Raw genomic sequence first — 13,400 nt, 5'->3', positions numbered from 1 at the left:
GCAGCCACCTCCACGTGGGCAGCAGCCAAAAGCACGAGGGTGCACAAGCACCAATCCTGAAAAAAGAGCACAGCAGAAGCTCGAGGGTAACAACGGACAGAAACACAGGGATTGCAAAGGTACCGCTGCTGGACGGGGCTCTGGCTGGCAGCTACTGTGGGACTGGCGGGYTCACTCCTTTTCAAAAGGCTGTTGATTTGAATTACACATTAATTGTTTTAATGCAACGTATATTTTAATGCAAATATGTAGATTATAGAAAGTTTTAAAGCCACGAAGACAGATCTGTACACTCAGATCTGCTTTACAGATTGTAAAGCTAAACACTGCGAACAGGCTTGAAAACAGCAACTCATGTTACACAATTAAAATATTTTCCATACAGAACATAACCTGATGCACCTCAGCTCACCAGCACAACATCCAGCTTGTCACACCTTCTGTGTCAGAAGGTTTTTCTAGCTACAAATGAGAAACAAAAATTCAACCATAATGACAAGTGCTTCTGACATCTTGCCAAGGTGCAAAACTGTCAAATATAAAGTTTTGGAGAACTCTGTGAGAGTGCATAACCACTCTTACTAAAATATATATAAATTACTTTTTAAACTTTGGGCAAGACTTTCAATAATTAAACAGCTTTCTACATACATCTCTCCTCAAATATTCTGACCCAAGTGACCAGTGAACAGAACCTCATCATTTCCACACATTTCAAGATCGGAAGCTCTTTGGAATCATGATATATTTTCCTCAGATCAAATATAATTAAAAGACATGGCTAAATTTTAGAGAGTTAAGTCCTCTTTGATAAAAGGAAGGAAAGATGCTTGCATCAAGAGCGGCCTCCACAGCATGTATTTGAACACACCACCTTGGATCAGTCAGCAGAGATACTTGAAGAGGGTTCAGAAGGACAGAATGGTCTTATGAATTATTTCAATGCTCTCTCTGATTTCATCCTCCTTAATCACGAGCGGCGGTGCCAGGCGGATGATGTCGCCGTGGGTGGGTTTGGCAAGCAGGCCGTTGTCCCGGAGCCGCAAGCAAACCTTCCAGGCATCACAGTCTGCAGGGAAAGGAAAAGGAGGGAGAAAGGGAGAGGGGAGGGAAGAAAAGAAGGAGGGAGGGGAAAAAGAAAGAGATGCTTCCGTTACAGTTGAATCAGCAGCACAGCTGTAGTGCATGGGATGGGCAAATCGCTTCCTCTGTGGCAATGAAAAGGTTAAATACAGGATGTTCCTCCTCATAAGGATGGCAGGCGGTYCTGAACATCTCCCCAGGCACAAGCAGCAGTGGAAGAGGTGAGACAGCTGCTAAATTGTGCTTTGTCTGAAGGGACTTAGAGGCTGCCACCAGCACACGGAGTTTTGCTCTTTCTCAGCAGAATGGTGTGCAGATCTAGCAAGGTGCAGTAAGAAAACAACCACTGCAAAGGGGAGGCAAGAGGAAATCGCAACAGGACTTCCAATACGGCTGCTTTTATGCTTGAATTTGTGTGCATCACATGCATCTCTTAAGAAGTTACATCTCCCTGCAGCACTTTGTCACTTTTAGCATATTTCTGACAAAAATAAATGTCTGCTCTAGCTTTTAAGTCAYTTCGTGGTGTAATTCAAGGTGTTAATCCCTAGAAACCTCTTCTTAGTCACTGTCTTCTTCCTTCCTTTTCCTTTACTGTATTCATTAGATTGTTCTAACTCCCCTGGTATAAACAACCTGGGCAGCAAAGCAGATGCCTGTGATTCCAGAAAGCCCATCCTTCTACAGTCTGACAAACCTTAGCTTTCCAGGCATGGCAAGTCCAATTTTCCTCAGGCAAAAAAAAAAAATACCTCCTGGCAGCCATGTTCACCATCAAATTTAAACATTATAATTAAAAAAAAAAAAACTATATTTAATTTGGGAATAAAATAAGTACTTTAATAAGACATAGACACCTGACACACTTTCAGTAAGAACTACAGTATTACAGCCAAGATCTGAAACCAAACACAGTGGCAAAAACACAGGACTCTACTGTACAAAGATATCTTCAATTTAAGTTTAAAACCTTATTTTTTCATGCTATGATTCTGTTGATTTTATTTTCTTACCTTTGGTTTCCCGAATCACAATTGCATTTAATAGTCCTCTTCCTCTTACACAGGTCACAATATCCGATGGTGCCTTCATGAGCTCATTTCTCAGTATGTTACCCATTACTTCTGCATTTCTGACCARGTCTTCTTCTTCAATTACCTAGGAGGAAGTTAGAGCTACAATCAGCTGACAGGCAGTGCATTTGTTTTACTCATCCTTTCCAACACTCTACATAACGATATTAGGCATTAAACAAGCTGTTTCACCTCAGTGTCACTGCGAAGGCTGCACTTTCCAGTTGACAAGTATCAAGACTTTGCGCTCTCTCATGTTTACCAGAAACATAAATCTCCCTGAGTTTTTATTTCATACTTACTGGCTTTTATTTGTCCTTATTTACAAGCAAATGTCCAACCTGAGGTTTTCTTATCTGTGAGTTTGTCCAAGTCTATATACTTGGCTAATATATGAGGCTTTTGGAGTGACTTGCATTAAATAAGATTATGAAGTTACAAAATGATTARGATATGGATTCTTGACAAGGTATTTTACTAGCTTCTGTTTGAGCTCCAGCAGTACATGTGTTATCAAGCTCACAGAGCAGCAGCCTCTTTTATATGGTATAGTAAAATAAATCAACTTAGGAGTGTCTTAGTGAATTATCTTACTGTATTTAAGTAAGTACCTTGAAATCTTCCCTGGAACATTTTTGTCATTTAAGACATTAGAACAACAAAACAGAAATTGGAACACAATTCCAATTAAGATCTTAGAATCTGCTTTGTTATGTAATACAAMTGCAGACAGTCAATCACTGCCAATTTTCCATTCTTACCAAAAGCTAGATTTCTATTTACAGCACAACTAAAACTASCATTTGTTTAAGCTAAGAAACTATGATCGTGGCAGCATTACACTGCTTCCTTGGGCACCCAAGCACACAAACCTCCAGGGCTGCGATGGCCACACGGCAAGCTAAAGGATTTCCTCCATACGTGGATCCGTGTTCCCCAGGCTTAATGGTCAGCATAACCTCATCATCACACAGCACTGCTGAGACCTAAAATGGAAAGTTCAGCTACTTCATTTATTGGGATTTATCACACAAGCTGAGAATTCCATTTAAATTTCCAACTCTGTATAGTGGGACACGTATCTGACAATCACACAAGAGCCTAATCCCACCCTACCCTGCAAACACTTAGCTATAAAGCTAAGCATACAATATAGCATACAATATATGACCTCTAAGAACAGCTGAGAAGCATTTTGTCAAACAGAATACTATTTCAAAAATAAGATTCAATATGCAGTTTATGAACTCAGAGCTTCAGTTGGCCAAAATAGTTCAGGTCAGGTTTTAACTCCTGGCCTAATCAGCAGGAATTTACTAAGAGGATTAAAAGGAAAAATAATGTGAGCACCTCGAACAAGTAAAACAATGTTACTTGTTCAGAAATAAGCTTTTAATATTTTCTCTCCATTTTCAAAATTCATCTAGAAATTCGTCACATGATATACCAAGTTAATTCGAGTAACAACAGTTAAAAATAGACAAAGAAAAGAAATACCCCCTAGCAACCTAAGAAGATGATCTAGTAACTTACCATGCTAGCTAAAAAGAGTATCAATACAGAAAGTTCACCATAGTATACAGACATTTTAGCTACAACATAATGTTACATATTCCATTATTCTTACATGTGCCTTTCACAGGCTGGACTAGGTGGATCTTAAATCACAGTTAATTCTTGTGAACACCGCTTCTCAAAAGCAACATGCAAGGAGTTTGGTTGTTTTATCTTCCAACTTGTAGGCTTACAATATCAACAACTAAAAATTACTCACAGGATATAAGCCACCAGAAAGGGCCTTTCCAAGAAGAATTAGATCAGGTCTCACATCTTCGTGGTCAACAGCGAGCATTTTCCCCGTTCTGGCTAGACCAGTCTGTATTTCATCAGCAATAAATAGAACCTTTATAGAGACAAAAAGAAAAAATGCACATGTAAGAGAAAACAACTTTCATTTCCATATCTGATTCTGACCATGATCTTTCACCAAAGCAATAAACAATCCTGCAGAGTCACATACAGAAAATATAAAGATATGTTCTACACAAGGCAAACACCACAGAATCTATTCTAACAGAATCATTTGCAATACAGCAGTGAGTGGCGTTTCCAAGAATGTAGAATTTGCCTGTCTYGAGTCACAGTACATCACTAGTAAGTTGAACTTGAGAATCTTCTAGAAAAGGCAATTTTAGTGACTGCTGATTTTGTAGTGTGGTGTTTAGAATCTAGGTCCAAGTTTCTGATTGCCTTTCCCTAAATTGCAAACTACTGTCATGTGGTATCATTTATAAAGATATCTTTTATTTTTCATGAGAGGTAAGTGGAAGCCAATTTTATTGATTGTATTTTCATATCTTCCTCTGGAAATCTGGAAGGGTTTATGGGTAGCACGTTCAATTTAAGAATCAAGAAGTTCTACTGGAACAAAAGCTTTATTAAGACAATAAAAAGTCCAAGGTTGGCAGACCTTTTGTCTTACATTTACAAAGGAAATGGCCTAGGCCTGGAGGAGAAGCTGACCAACTTGGTCCTGAAATAAGAAGGGAAGGCAGTGTGCTTAGGAAGCAATAAACAGTGAGAACTGAAGGACAGAGAAATACAAATAAACACATTTTTTCCACTTCCAGAGACATTGAACCCAAGTCTATTTCAGTGTGTCCTGAAGAGGATAGTAGGATAAGAGGATAATAATTACATATTAATTCCCAATTTTCAAAATGAAACATATCATACTAGAATTTAGCCGGAACATAACAGAATATGGCTCATTAGTGTGATATGAATGCAAGAAAATGCAAAACAGAAGAACAATCTACAGAGATCTGTGTTCTCAGAGACCTAGAAAGAGCCCTCACAAGTACCCAACCGTTTCCTTTAGTGTTTCATGCAGTGACCCAGCACCGTAACTAACTCTTGGTAGCCGTTATGATAGTCATAGTAGAACCAGCACTGTAATTGCCTTCTGGTTCAAGAAAAATAACATGTTAAAAAGAAAGCTAAAATAGTTTTGAATAAATGTAGTTTCAAGAACTCCCATGAGGTGACTGTACTACTGAACTACAGTTTCTTACTACACAGTAAATAAGACAGTAGTAAGAAGGTGGGTAGCAGGGAAAAGGAGCATTGCTAAGAAACACCTATTGTATTCTCTGGTAACAACTTACCAGGAGCTATCCCTACCCTATTCCACTGAAAGGAGAGGATATTATTAAAGGGAGTATCAAATCCTATGGCTTGCAAACGTAGGCCAGTAAACAGAGCCAGTAGTTTTAAGCCCCCTTGTCACAGTGAATTCCTTACATTGTGCTTTGTGCAGAGGTCCCGCACTCCTGTGAGGTACCCTTTGTCAGGAACAACCACACCTGCTTCACCTTGAATTGGTTCAACCATGAAAGCTGCTACGTTGGGATCCTGAAGTGCCCGCTGAAAAAGAATGGTTCACAGGAGGAAGGAGAGAATAAGAAATTTTATTCAAATGTAATTAAAAATATATATATGGAGATGAATATAGGTAGTTGAATCTAGCTTTAAACCTGATTTTCAATCTCAAAGGGTCATAATGGCATGAGCAGCATTGGCGACATTTCAGTCGCAACACAGAGGCTAATGTCACTATCTGTTTTGAAAGATTAGCTGCTGTGCTTGCTCAGGAAATTAGAACCTTAAGAACTGCAAACCTAGACAAGGAGATTATCAGATCAGCTCATAGCTTTACACTCAGCTTGCATTACCCCATACAAGGCAAACAATTGCTCAATGCTACCCCAGCTAACCTTCAGGAAAAAAGAATGGAGCCTCTCCAGAACAGTTTTGTCATCTCAGAGCAAAGTTTACACATGGAGTCTTGCACCACCAAGACTCAAAAGGCTTAGAGGTCGAGGAGAGCCAAGAAATTCAACGATTCAAAGGATTTAGTTTCAGAATCCAGGTTCAAACTTTGGAATGTTGTCTACTTAACTGTAATACAATTCAGACACTTGCTGTTCTTCAATTATGCTTGGAACATTTTAATGATGTGAGAGATAGAACACACTACATGGTTTTCCTTTTATATTATGAAGCAACATCAAAACTAACACATAATTCGCATACATTTCCTATAAGAAATTATAATACGCATATTTCTCTTAAGCATCTAGGTAGGTATTTTTAACTGTTCTTTTCAAGGGACAGAGTTTTCAATTATGCTCCTTTGATATTTACTGAAAAGACAGTGTAAAATGATTTATTAAGAGGAGAAAAAGAATACCTCAAGAGCTGGTAGGTCATTGTATGGGATGACTTCGAAACCTGGCATAAAGGGTCCAAAGCCATCATAACTGGAGGGGTCTGTAGAGCTAGAGATAGCAGACATCGTTCTGCCCCAGAAGTTGCCAGCTAGAAAAAAAGAGATAATTATTGAGCATTTAGCCAACAAAGTTATGGCACATTTTCAACTAAGACCATTGACAGGCAGCCATATGATACAAAACTGAGAACTAAAAGAGTTTATAAAGTAATTAAAACCACACTTTCCAGTTGGTCATGTATTTTAGGAGTTGTATAACATGAGCATCCTTCTGTCAATTGTCAGCATTTTGCATTAATCCTACAAAAAGATCATATTAAAAGCATACCTGCACATAAAAATTTGCTTATAAAAGCCTATTTGCACATAGCATCACATATTTGCTATATTAAAAGCACAGTAGAAAAGCAAGAGAAAATTATACTATATGATCTGGCAAGTACACAAAATTTCTGTAAGCTTTTCAGTAATCTGAGACACTGAAAATAATGCAGGCAGATAACATCTCTTTTCAGAAAAATATGTAGGACTTTCCTAAATAATCCTCATTACATGCAGGAAGAAAGTAAATACCACTTTGAATTTAGAAGTTTAAATAATAACAATAAAAATAAACCCTTCCATTAAGTTTTAATTCAAAATTAAGTTTTAATTCAAAGCAGTGTACTTTCTGCTAATCAATAAAGTTTTTATTAAGAATGATGTTTAAGAAATGATGTCAACATCTTCTTCTCCAGAGTTACAAGACRCCAGAAGGCTGGAGAGCTCCAAAAACAATTAGCAATGGAGCTACTGATCAAAGGCTGCTGACACTTCTGCACGCCAGGCTCTGCACTGACCCGTTGCCCAGCACAGCATTTATGTGACATTCCCTGGGCAGATGTTTAAAGCCTTCTTTTTATTTGTTCAAGCTACCCAAAAGAGCCTTTTTCACCCCAAAATGCTGAGCTCTTACACGAGGAGGTTTACAACAATTTCCAATTAATTAAATGTTATGGTTAAGGGGATGACATCATAAGAAATGATTGCATCTCCAGATTATCAAGATGGAGAATCATTGATTAAATATTAGCTTCCTAATGAGCAAAAGTTAACTAATAAGAAAGAGGAAGAAATATATCTGTTTAAAGGAGTCCTTTGGTTGGGGATTGGTGCTAGAAAACACAGTCTACTATTTAACTCTGAGTTTCAGTCTAAGTACTATCTAATGCAGTCTAAGTACTATCTAATGCCAGTTAATTGCTCAGCCTCTGTGGGTACCAAGAATCAGAATCAGTCCTGGCAGCTATAGAGAACAGAAATCAGGATTTCATCAGATTTATTCTGGAATCTTTCTAAGACTAAGAAGCATTGAGCAATAGTAGATGTGATTTAAAAAAAAAACTATAAATAAAAAATACTGAATTTAAGAATATCAATATATAAACTTATTTTTTAGCAAAACACAATGGTCTCTTCAGTCACAGAGGCAGGAAGTACTGCACCCATAATAAGGACTTTCCATATTGCCACATTAAGTTTACCAAAATTACTGCTACCCTCACTGCAAGATCAAGATTACAATGTGCCTTTACTAGGATAAGGCCAACTTCTGGAGTATTAGAGAGAAGCAGAGTTTTTCCAACTGAAGAATTTACTGTGGGGCTAGCAGTAATTTGACTATTCAGTTCACAAGGAAGGTATCAAAACAAAAAAATACCACCACAGGGGTTACAATTCACTTTAACAATTTAAGATTAAATTTGGTATTAACAGATTCAAATAACAAGAACTATATGCATAATATTACGCTAAAAAATGTAACAGGTTACATTTCAGACTGAACTTCACAATTTAGAAGAAAGTATTTTCAGAACCTTAAGGTCCTGTAAAGACTGTTGTAGATACAGAAGTAGTTTTTAATCAGAATCACCAACTGCAGGCACAACAAACCTTTCAAAAACTTGGGATCTTAGCTCATGCTGCCAAGACTTTGAGGATCACATTTTACATAGACCTTCAGTCAAAGAAAAAAAAAACATACAAACATTAGGAATGCTCCATTATAATCCCAACAGTCAAAGGAGAGAACAGTGTTATAGCCAGTAGTTAGAACTCTCTTTCGTCTTATTACCACAGTTTGCATCATTCACTTAACATACCGGCAAAAAGAATTTTTGCTTTGTATTTTGGAATTCCTTTCACAGTGTACGCCCACTTCCGAGCCAGCTTACAGGCAGTTTCTCCAGCTTCCACTCCTGAAACATAAAGCAATACCATTATGATATTGTTACGTGAAACAGACCAACTGAGGCAGGACCAAACATTACAAGTGCTGGCTCTCACAGACCAGAAATAAAATGGCAAAAATTACTTTTTTACCTGTGTTCATTGGAAGAACTTTGTTGTAATTGAACATTTTGGTGACAAACTCCTCATATTCACCGAGTACATCATTGTAGAATGCTCTGGAGGTAAGGGTCAGTTTTTCAGACTGAGCTTTCAGAGCACTCACAATCTTTGGATGACAGTGGCCTTGATTAACAGCACTGTAAGCACTCAGAAAGTCGAAATATTTTCTGCCCTCGACATCCCACACATAAACACCTGAAAAAACAAAGGTAAGGTGAATGCACAAAATAAAAGACAACATGGGCTAATACTAACTGTATAAGCTAAGAGATACAGAGCAACCTACTCAAATATAACTTATATTTTTGTTATTCATTAGGATATATCTGAAAGGTATGTCTACAGTAGGCACTCTTAACTGGGAATCAATCAGCTGAGAAGAACAGCGTAAGTGAGAAGCTAGTATAGTATAAATAAGTGCCCAACAGGAATCAAGGAAAGAAGCAGTTATATAAAGATACCTACAAACCCTATACAGAAACCATTTTTCTAAATTAGCAAGCAGTGCAATTACATTTCCTCAGAGTTCCTGCTTTGAGTCCTGAAAAGATGATAGGGAGATTACCGCTACAAGAGAACTCTGAGTAAGTAACAGAGGTCATGAAGAGTTTGAGTGATGTCAGAATTTAAGAGACTGACAGATCTGAAGAATCAAAACTTGTTGTGCTCATGAACAATAGCATTTTTGTGAAAGCTAAGAGAGGCTAATCTGCAGAGCAGAAAAGACATTTAAATGTGGTTAAAAGTTAGACTAAATTGAAATTAAGTTAGAAGACAACAAGAGTACACAAGGACTAAAAGGTAAGGGTAATAACAGTATTTCACGTTCACTTCAAAGTTGAAATTTTGCACACAAGCAAGATGAAGGAAGAAGCAAAGTTCCTTGAAACTAATAATGAGTTATTCTGAATTAACAAAGTTCTCAGATTTCCATTTAGGTAAATTATTTTAGAGAGGTGTTTTTTTTTTTTCCAGATAGCCTTATGTGCAATGATGCAGGTCTTTGATAAGGGCCTTCACTTCATCCATTACCTCAATCTACAAGAAGGCAGGCAGGAATTACTGAGGCCAAAAGCTTTATGCAGACACCACATGTCCCCTGCAGGGAATACCTTTTCCTTTTTCCAGAGCAACGGGCAGTGGGTGATAGTTGTGGGCACCATATTTAGCCTCGCGTTCAAAAATGTACTCAGAGGATGGGGGTCCTTGGAAGGTTTTTTTAGTGGCGACGGAGGTAGCGGAACTCACGGAAGCATGAACACCCCGGCAGAGAAGAGCAATGGTCTGGGAATGGGCTAGCTTGGAAAACATGTTGACTTCAGGTGCACTGTTACAGAAGAAGAAAAAAAAGAAGTTAATAATTAGCTTTAGTGCTTTTTTGAAGAAATGTATGACGTGATTAAAGTGCTTTTACTGCCACAATAACAGGTTTCTCAACTTCTTTGCAACTCAATTAAGAAAGCTTGTATGAAATACAAATTAATGCAGTACACTACAATCAAATAAGATCTTTTATATTTTAATGTACACTCACAGCAGTATAAAGAAGGTTAAAATGTTTGACTCAGCAAGTCTGTGAACTAGTCATAATTTTACCTACAACTGTTCCTTTTGCAGTCTCTAAATCTAAGACTATTAACAGAAACTACATTCAAGTGAGAATAAAAGTTAAGCTCATCAGACTTCTTGTACTGCTACTGCAGTGCCTTTCAAACAACAAGAAAAGTTTCCTCAAGTGAAAGCCCGACACAAAATCATAAATTAAATAACATACTGTGAGAAGCATCTGACCTGAATAACATTTAGATGGTAAACACTAATCAAATTTGATAAAGGTTAAGCCACTTTTAATCTGTGGTCAGCTTTAAGAAGTAAAACTTGTAAGCTTTTACATAAACTGTGTTCTCAGTGTTAAAACAGTGCTGTCTCTACATAAATTACTCTTTATAGCACATAATATTTTTACAGAAAATTTAGTGATTCCCCCTGACCACATAATCTTACACTATCAACATCTAAGGATAATCTGAGGTGCAGGGTTTCCTGAGAGAAATTCTCAGGAATATGCCAGTCACATGGACTGCTACTGCATTTTTTTCTCCTTTATCCGCCYTTTCAAAGTGACCAAGTCAATGAGCCTTCAAAAGGAGAATACAACCACGGTCTAACTCAAATTCAGTAATCATTCACTAAAGAGTAAAACTAATACTCCCAGACTACATGACTACTGCTTCTGTTTCTTTCTGCAGAAAGTTTAYCTAATTTGGGAGTAGGGAGGGGAGCTAGGTAAGATGCAATAATCTTTTCATATTTTACAATATATTTTACAATGAAATACAGATAGCATCTACAACCCTGTGATATGACCATCAAATTATGGTATAGTCTTAAAAAGCAACTATAAATACACAACCCTGGGGCAGCACATCTGGAAGCTTTGCAGCAGAGTTCTGCACCATTTCAGTGCTGGAAAAGCTCTAACCCAGGAAAGATGAGAATCTCTGTCTATAAGGAGTTAGAAAGACCRCTGAGGAAAGGTTATTCTACTGGTCCTGTTCCTGCTCGTAAAAATATAAGAGCAGGGAGAGAGCATGCTAGGTGAGTACGCCAACAACCAAACACTGCCTCCTTTGTAAGGTCACCATCAAGCTGAAGATGAGGCTGAAGCAGAGCCCRTTTTCCCTTACACCACGGCAGCAAGCTGGAAACATCGTGTACCTGAACAAAGAGCTCTCCTCCTGAGAGAGCTGCACGGGAAGGAACTGAAAGCCACGCTGGCACAGCCTCTCTTCTCCAATCTATTCTGTTTGCTAGCAAAGTTTCTAGCCTCACTGTTGCCCCCTTTGCAGGGCTCTGTGCTGCAATCCTCTCGGCAGTGCGCAGCGCTCCTGCTGTTTCCCCACGGCTTCCTGGCAGCTGGACAGAGGAGAGCTTGTGATTCCTTGCAGTTGGAAACAACAGTGATAAAATGACTAGGAATTGGCACCAAGAAGGAAACTTATCGCTGATTTCCCACCCTCTCATAAAGAGGGAAGAGGTGACAAGTGGGGTTTGGAAGAGCTGAAACACAAATCCACACAAATGCAGCCAGCTCCCTTCCTCGCACTGCTCTATCTGTGAAGGAGGACAAGAATTTAATGGGTTGGACAATTTGTCTRGTTAGGATCTCTAGCACATTTGCTATAACTAATCATGTAAGAAAACCTGAGTGTGAGGTATGCTTAGTATTTTCTCTCTATTCCCCTCTACAAAAGGATCTAAGGAGCCCCAGCTGTATTCTGCAGTACTACCTAGTAATAAAAAGTACTCTGTAAAATTTAACCAAGTGATACCTACCAAATAGTAGCAGTGAAATGCAGGAAAAGTTTACACTGGGAGACTGTTATTTTAGGCTGCTTGCAGAGACACAAATATTCAGTCATAGGTTTATACTGAATTTGTATTGGAAGAGAACTGCACACAGGATGCATCTCCTTAAACAGAGAGGCAATTTTTTCTGCAGACTCCTCCTACATTAGATTGCCACTCCTCACTCATAAGCAAAGCCAGAATATTATTTTCCACGTTTACAGAAGTCAGCTAGGCGCTTGAAATCCTTAGGAGTCATCAATCATCTCCTTTCCAGCAGGGAATATTTGCAGTTTCTCAATTCTGGGCATTTTACCAGCTATTGTCAATGTTGTTAAATATTAGTCATTAGTGTTAATACTTTTCAAGACCATCATACAACGATTTTACAAATAAAAGGTCAAACACTTCTTTGCACACGAAAAAAAATGGCAGAAATCCAGATTAATTGCACCAACCACGATTACAACTTACTGAACTCCTTAAATATAATTGGTCTGCAGCACCATGGCCCCCTGACACACCTCCACGGGCGAGCAGATAACGCTGTCGCCAACCGCCCTGGCTTGGGATGTTTTCCAGGCATTCCCAGTGTGAAAGCAGGACAGAGATGGAAGCCTCATCAGTCTGCTATGAGACGGGTACGTTTCTGCAGACAGAATCACAGGCCRCACAGCTGGAGCCGGCTCTTCCTCCAGGAAGATGAAGGTTAATCGGAGGCTTTGGAAGGGATTTATCCCCTCCGTGCCCTGCACGAGTTTGGTGGCGAGGCCGGAGGGTTTTAGTCAAGGTGTGGGACGTTAGTTGTGAGGAATAGGAGGCTGGGAATTCTGGAGGCTTCTGGAGCCAAGCTGTGCAGAGGAACCTGCTCTGATGAGCAGCAGAGCGAGGCACGGGGGAATCCCAGGGAAGGCGCATCGTAAGGGGGGGAAAACAGACTCCCGGTGTCGGTGGAAGCGCAGCGGTTTCCTGAGGCGGCCGCGGTCTTGCATCAGCCCGGAGCAGCCGCCGGCGGGGCCGCCCCGGGTGGCGGCGCCCGGAGGCCCGTCCCGCGCGGCCCCGTTGCCGCCCGCTGCAAGGGCGGCCCGCGAGCCCTCCCCGCACGCCGGGAGCGCGGCCGTGCCCTGCGGCCGTGCCCTCCCGCCGTGTCCTCCCGCCGCCCGGTACCTGCTGCCGCCGCTGCCGCTTCCCCGCCGAGCCCTCAGCAAAGAGGC

At 39.7% G+C, this 13,400-nt stretch overlaps 1 protein-coding gene across 1 annotated transcript; it reads right to left on the bottom strand.

Annotated features, from left to right (window-relative positions):
• Nucleotides 1-354: 354 nt before the first annotated feature.
• OAT (ornithine aminotransferase) lies at nucleotides 355-13,392 on the bottom strand. The gene is made up of 10 exons (XM_026039928.1): nucleotides 13,354-13,392; nucleotides 9,951-10,165; nucleotides 8,809-9,033; nucleotides 8,589-8,684; nucleotides 6,409-6,536; nucleotides 5,460-5,582; nucleotides 3,931-4,059; nucleotides 3,029-3,142; nucleotides 2,097-2,241; nucleotides 355-1,069 (listed from the first exon to the last, which is right to left on the bottom strand). The coding sequence occupies exons 2-10, from the start codon at nucleotides 10,147-10,149 to the stop codon at nucleotides 909-911; spliced, it is 1,320 nt and encodes a 439-aa protein (XP_025895713.1). The 5' UTR covers nucleotides 10,150-10,165; nucleotides 13,354-13,392; the 3' UTR covers nucleotides 355-908.
• Nucleotides 13,393-13,400: the final 8 nt, after the last annotated feature.

The sequence above is a fragment of the Nothoprocta perdicaria genome, unplaced genomic scaffold (genome assembly GCF_003342845.1).
Source record: "Nothoprocta perdicaria isolate Ctin4 unplaced genomic scaffold, notPer1 scaffold_247, whole genome shotgun sequence".
Lineage (NCBI taxonomy): Eukaryota > Metazoa > Chordata > Aves > Tinamiformes > Tinamidae > Nothoprocta > Nothoprocta perdicaria.
This window is presented reverse-complemented; position numbering and strand designations above follow the sequence as displayed.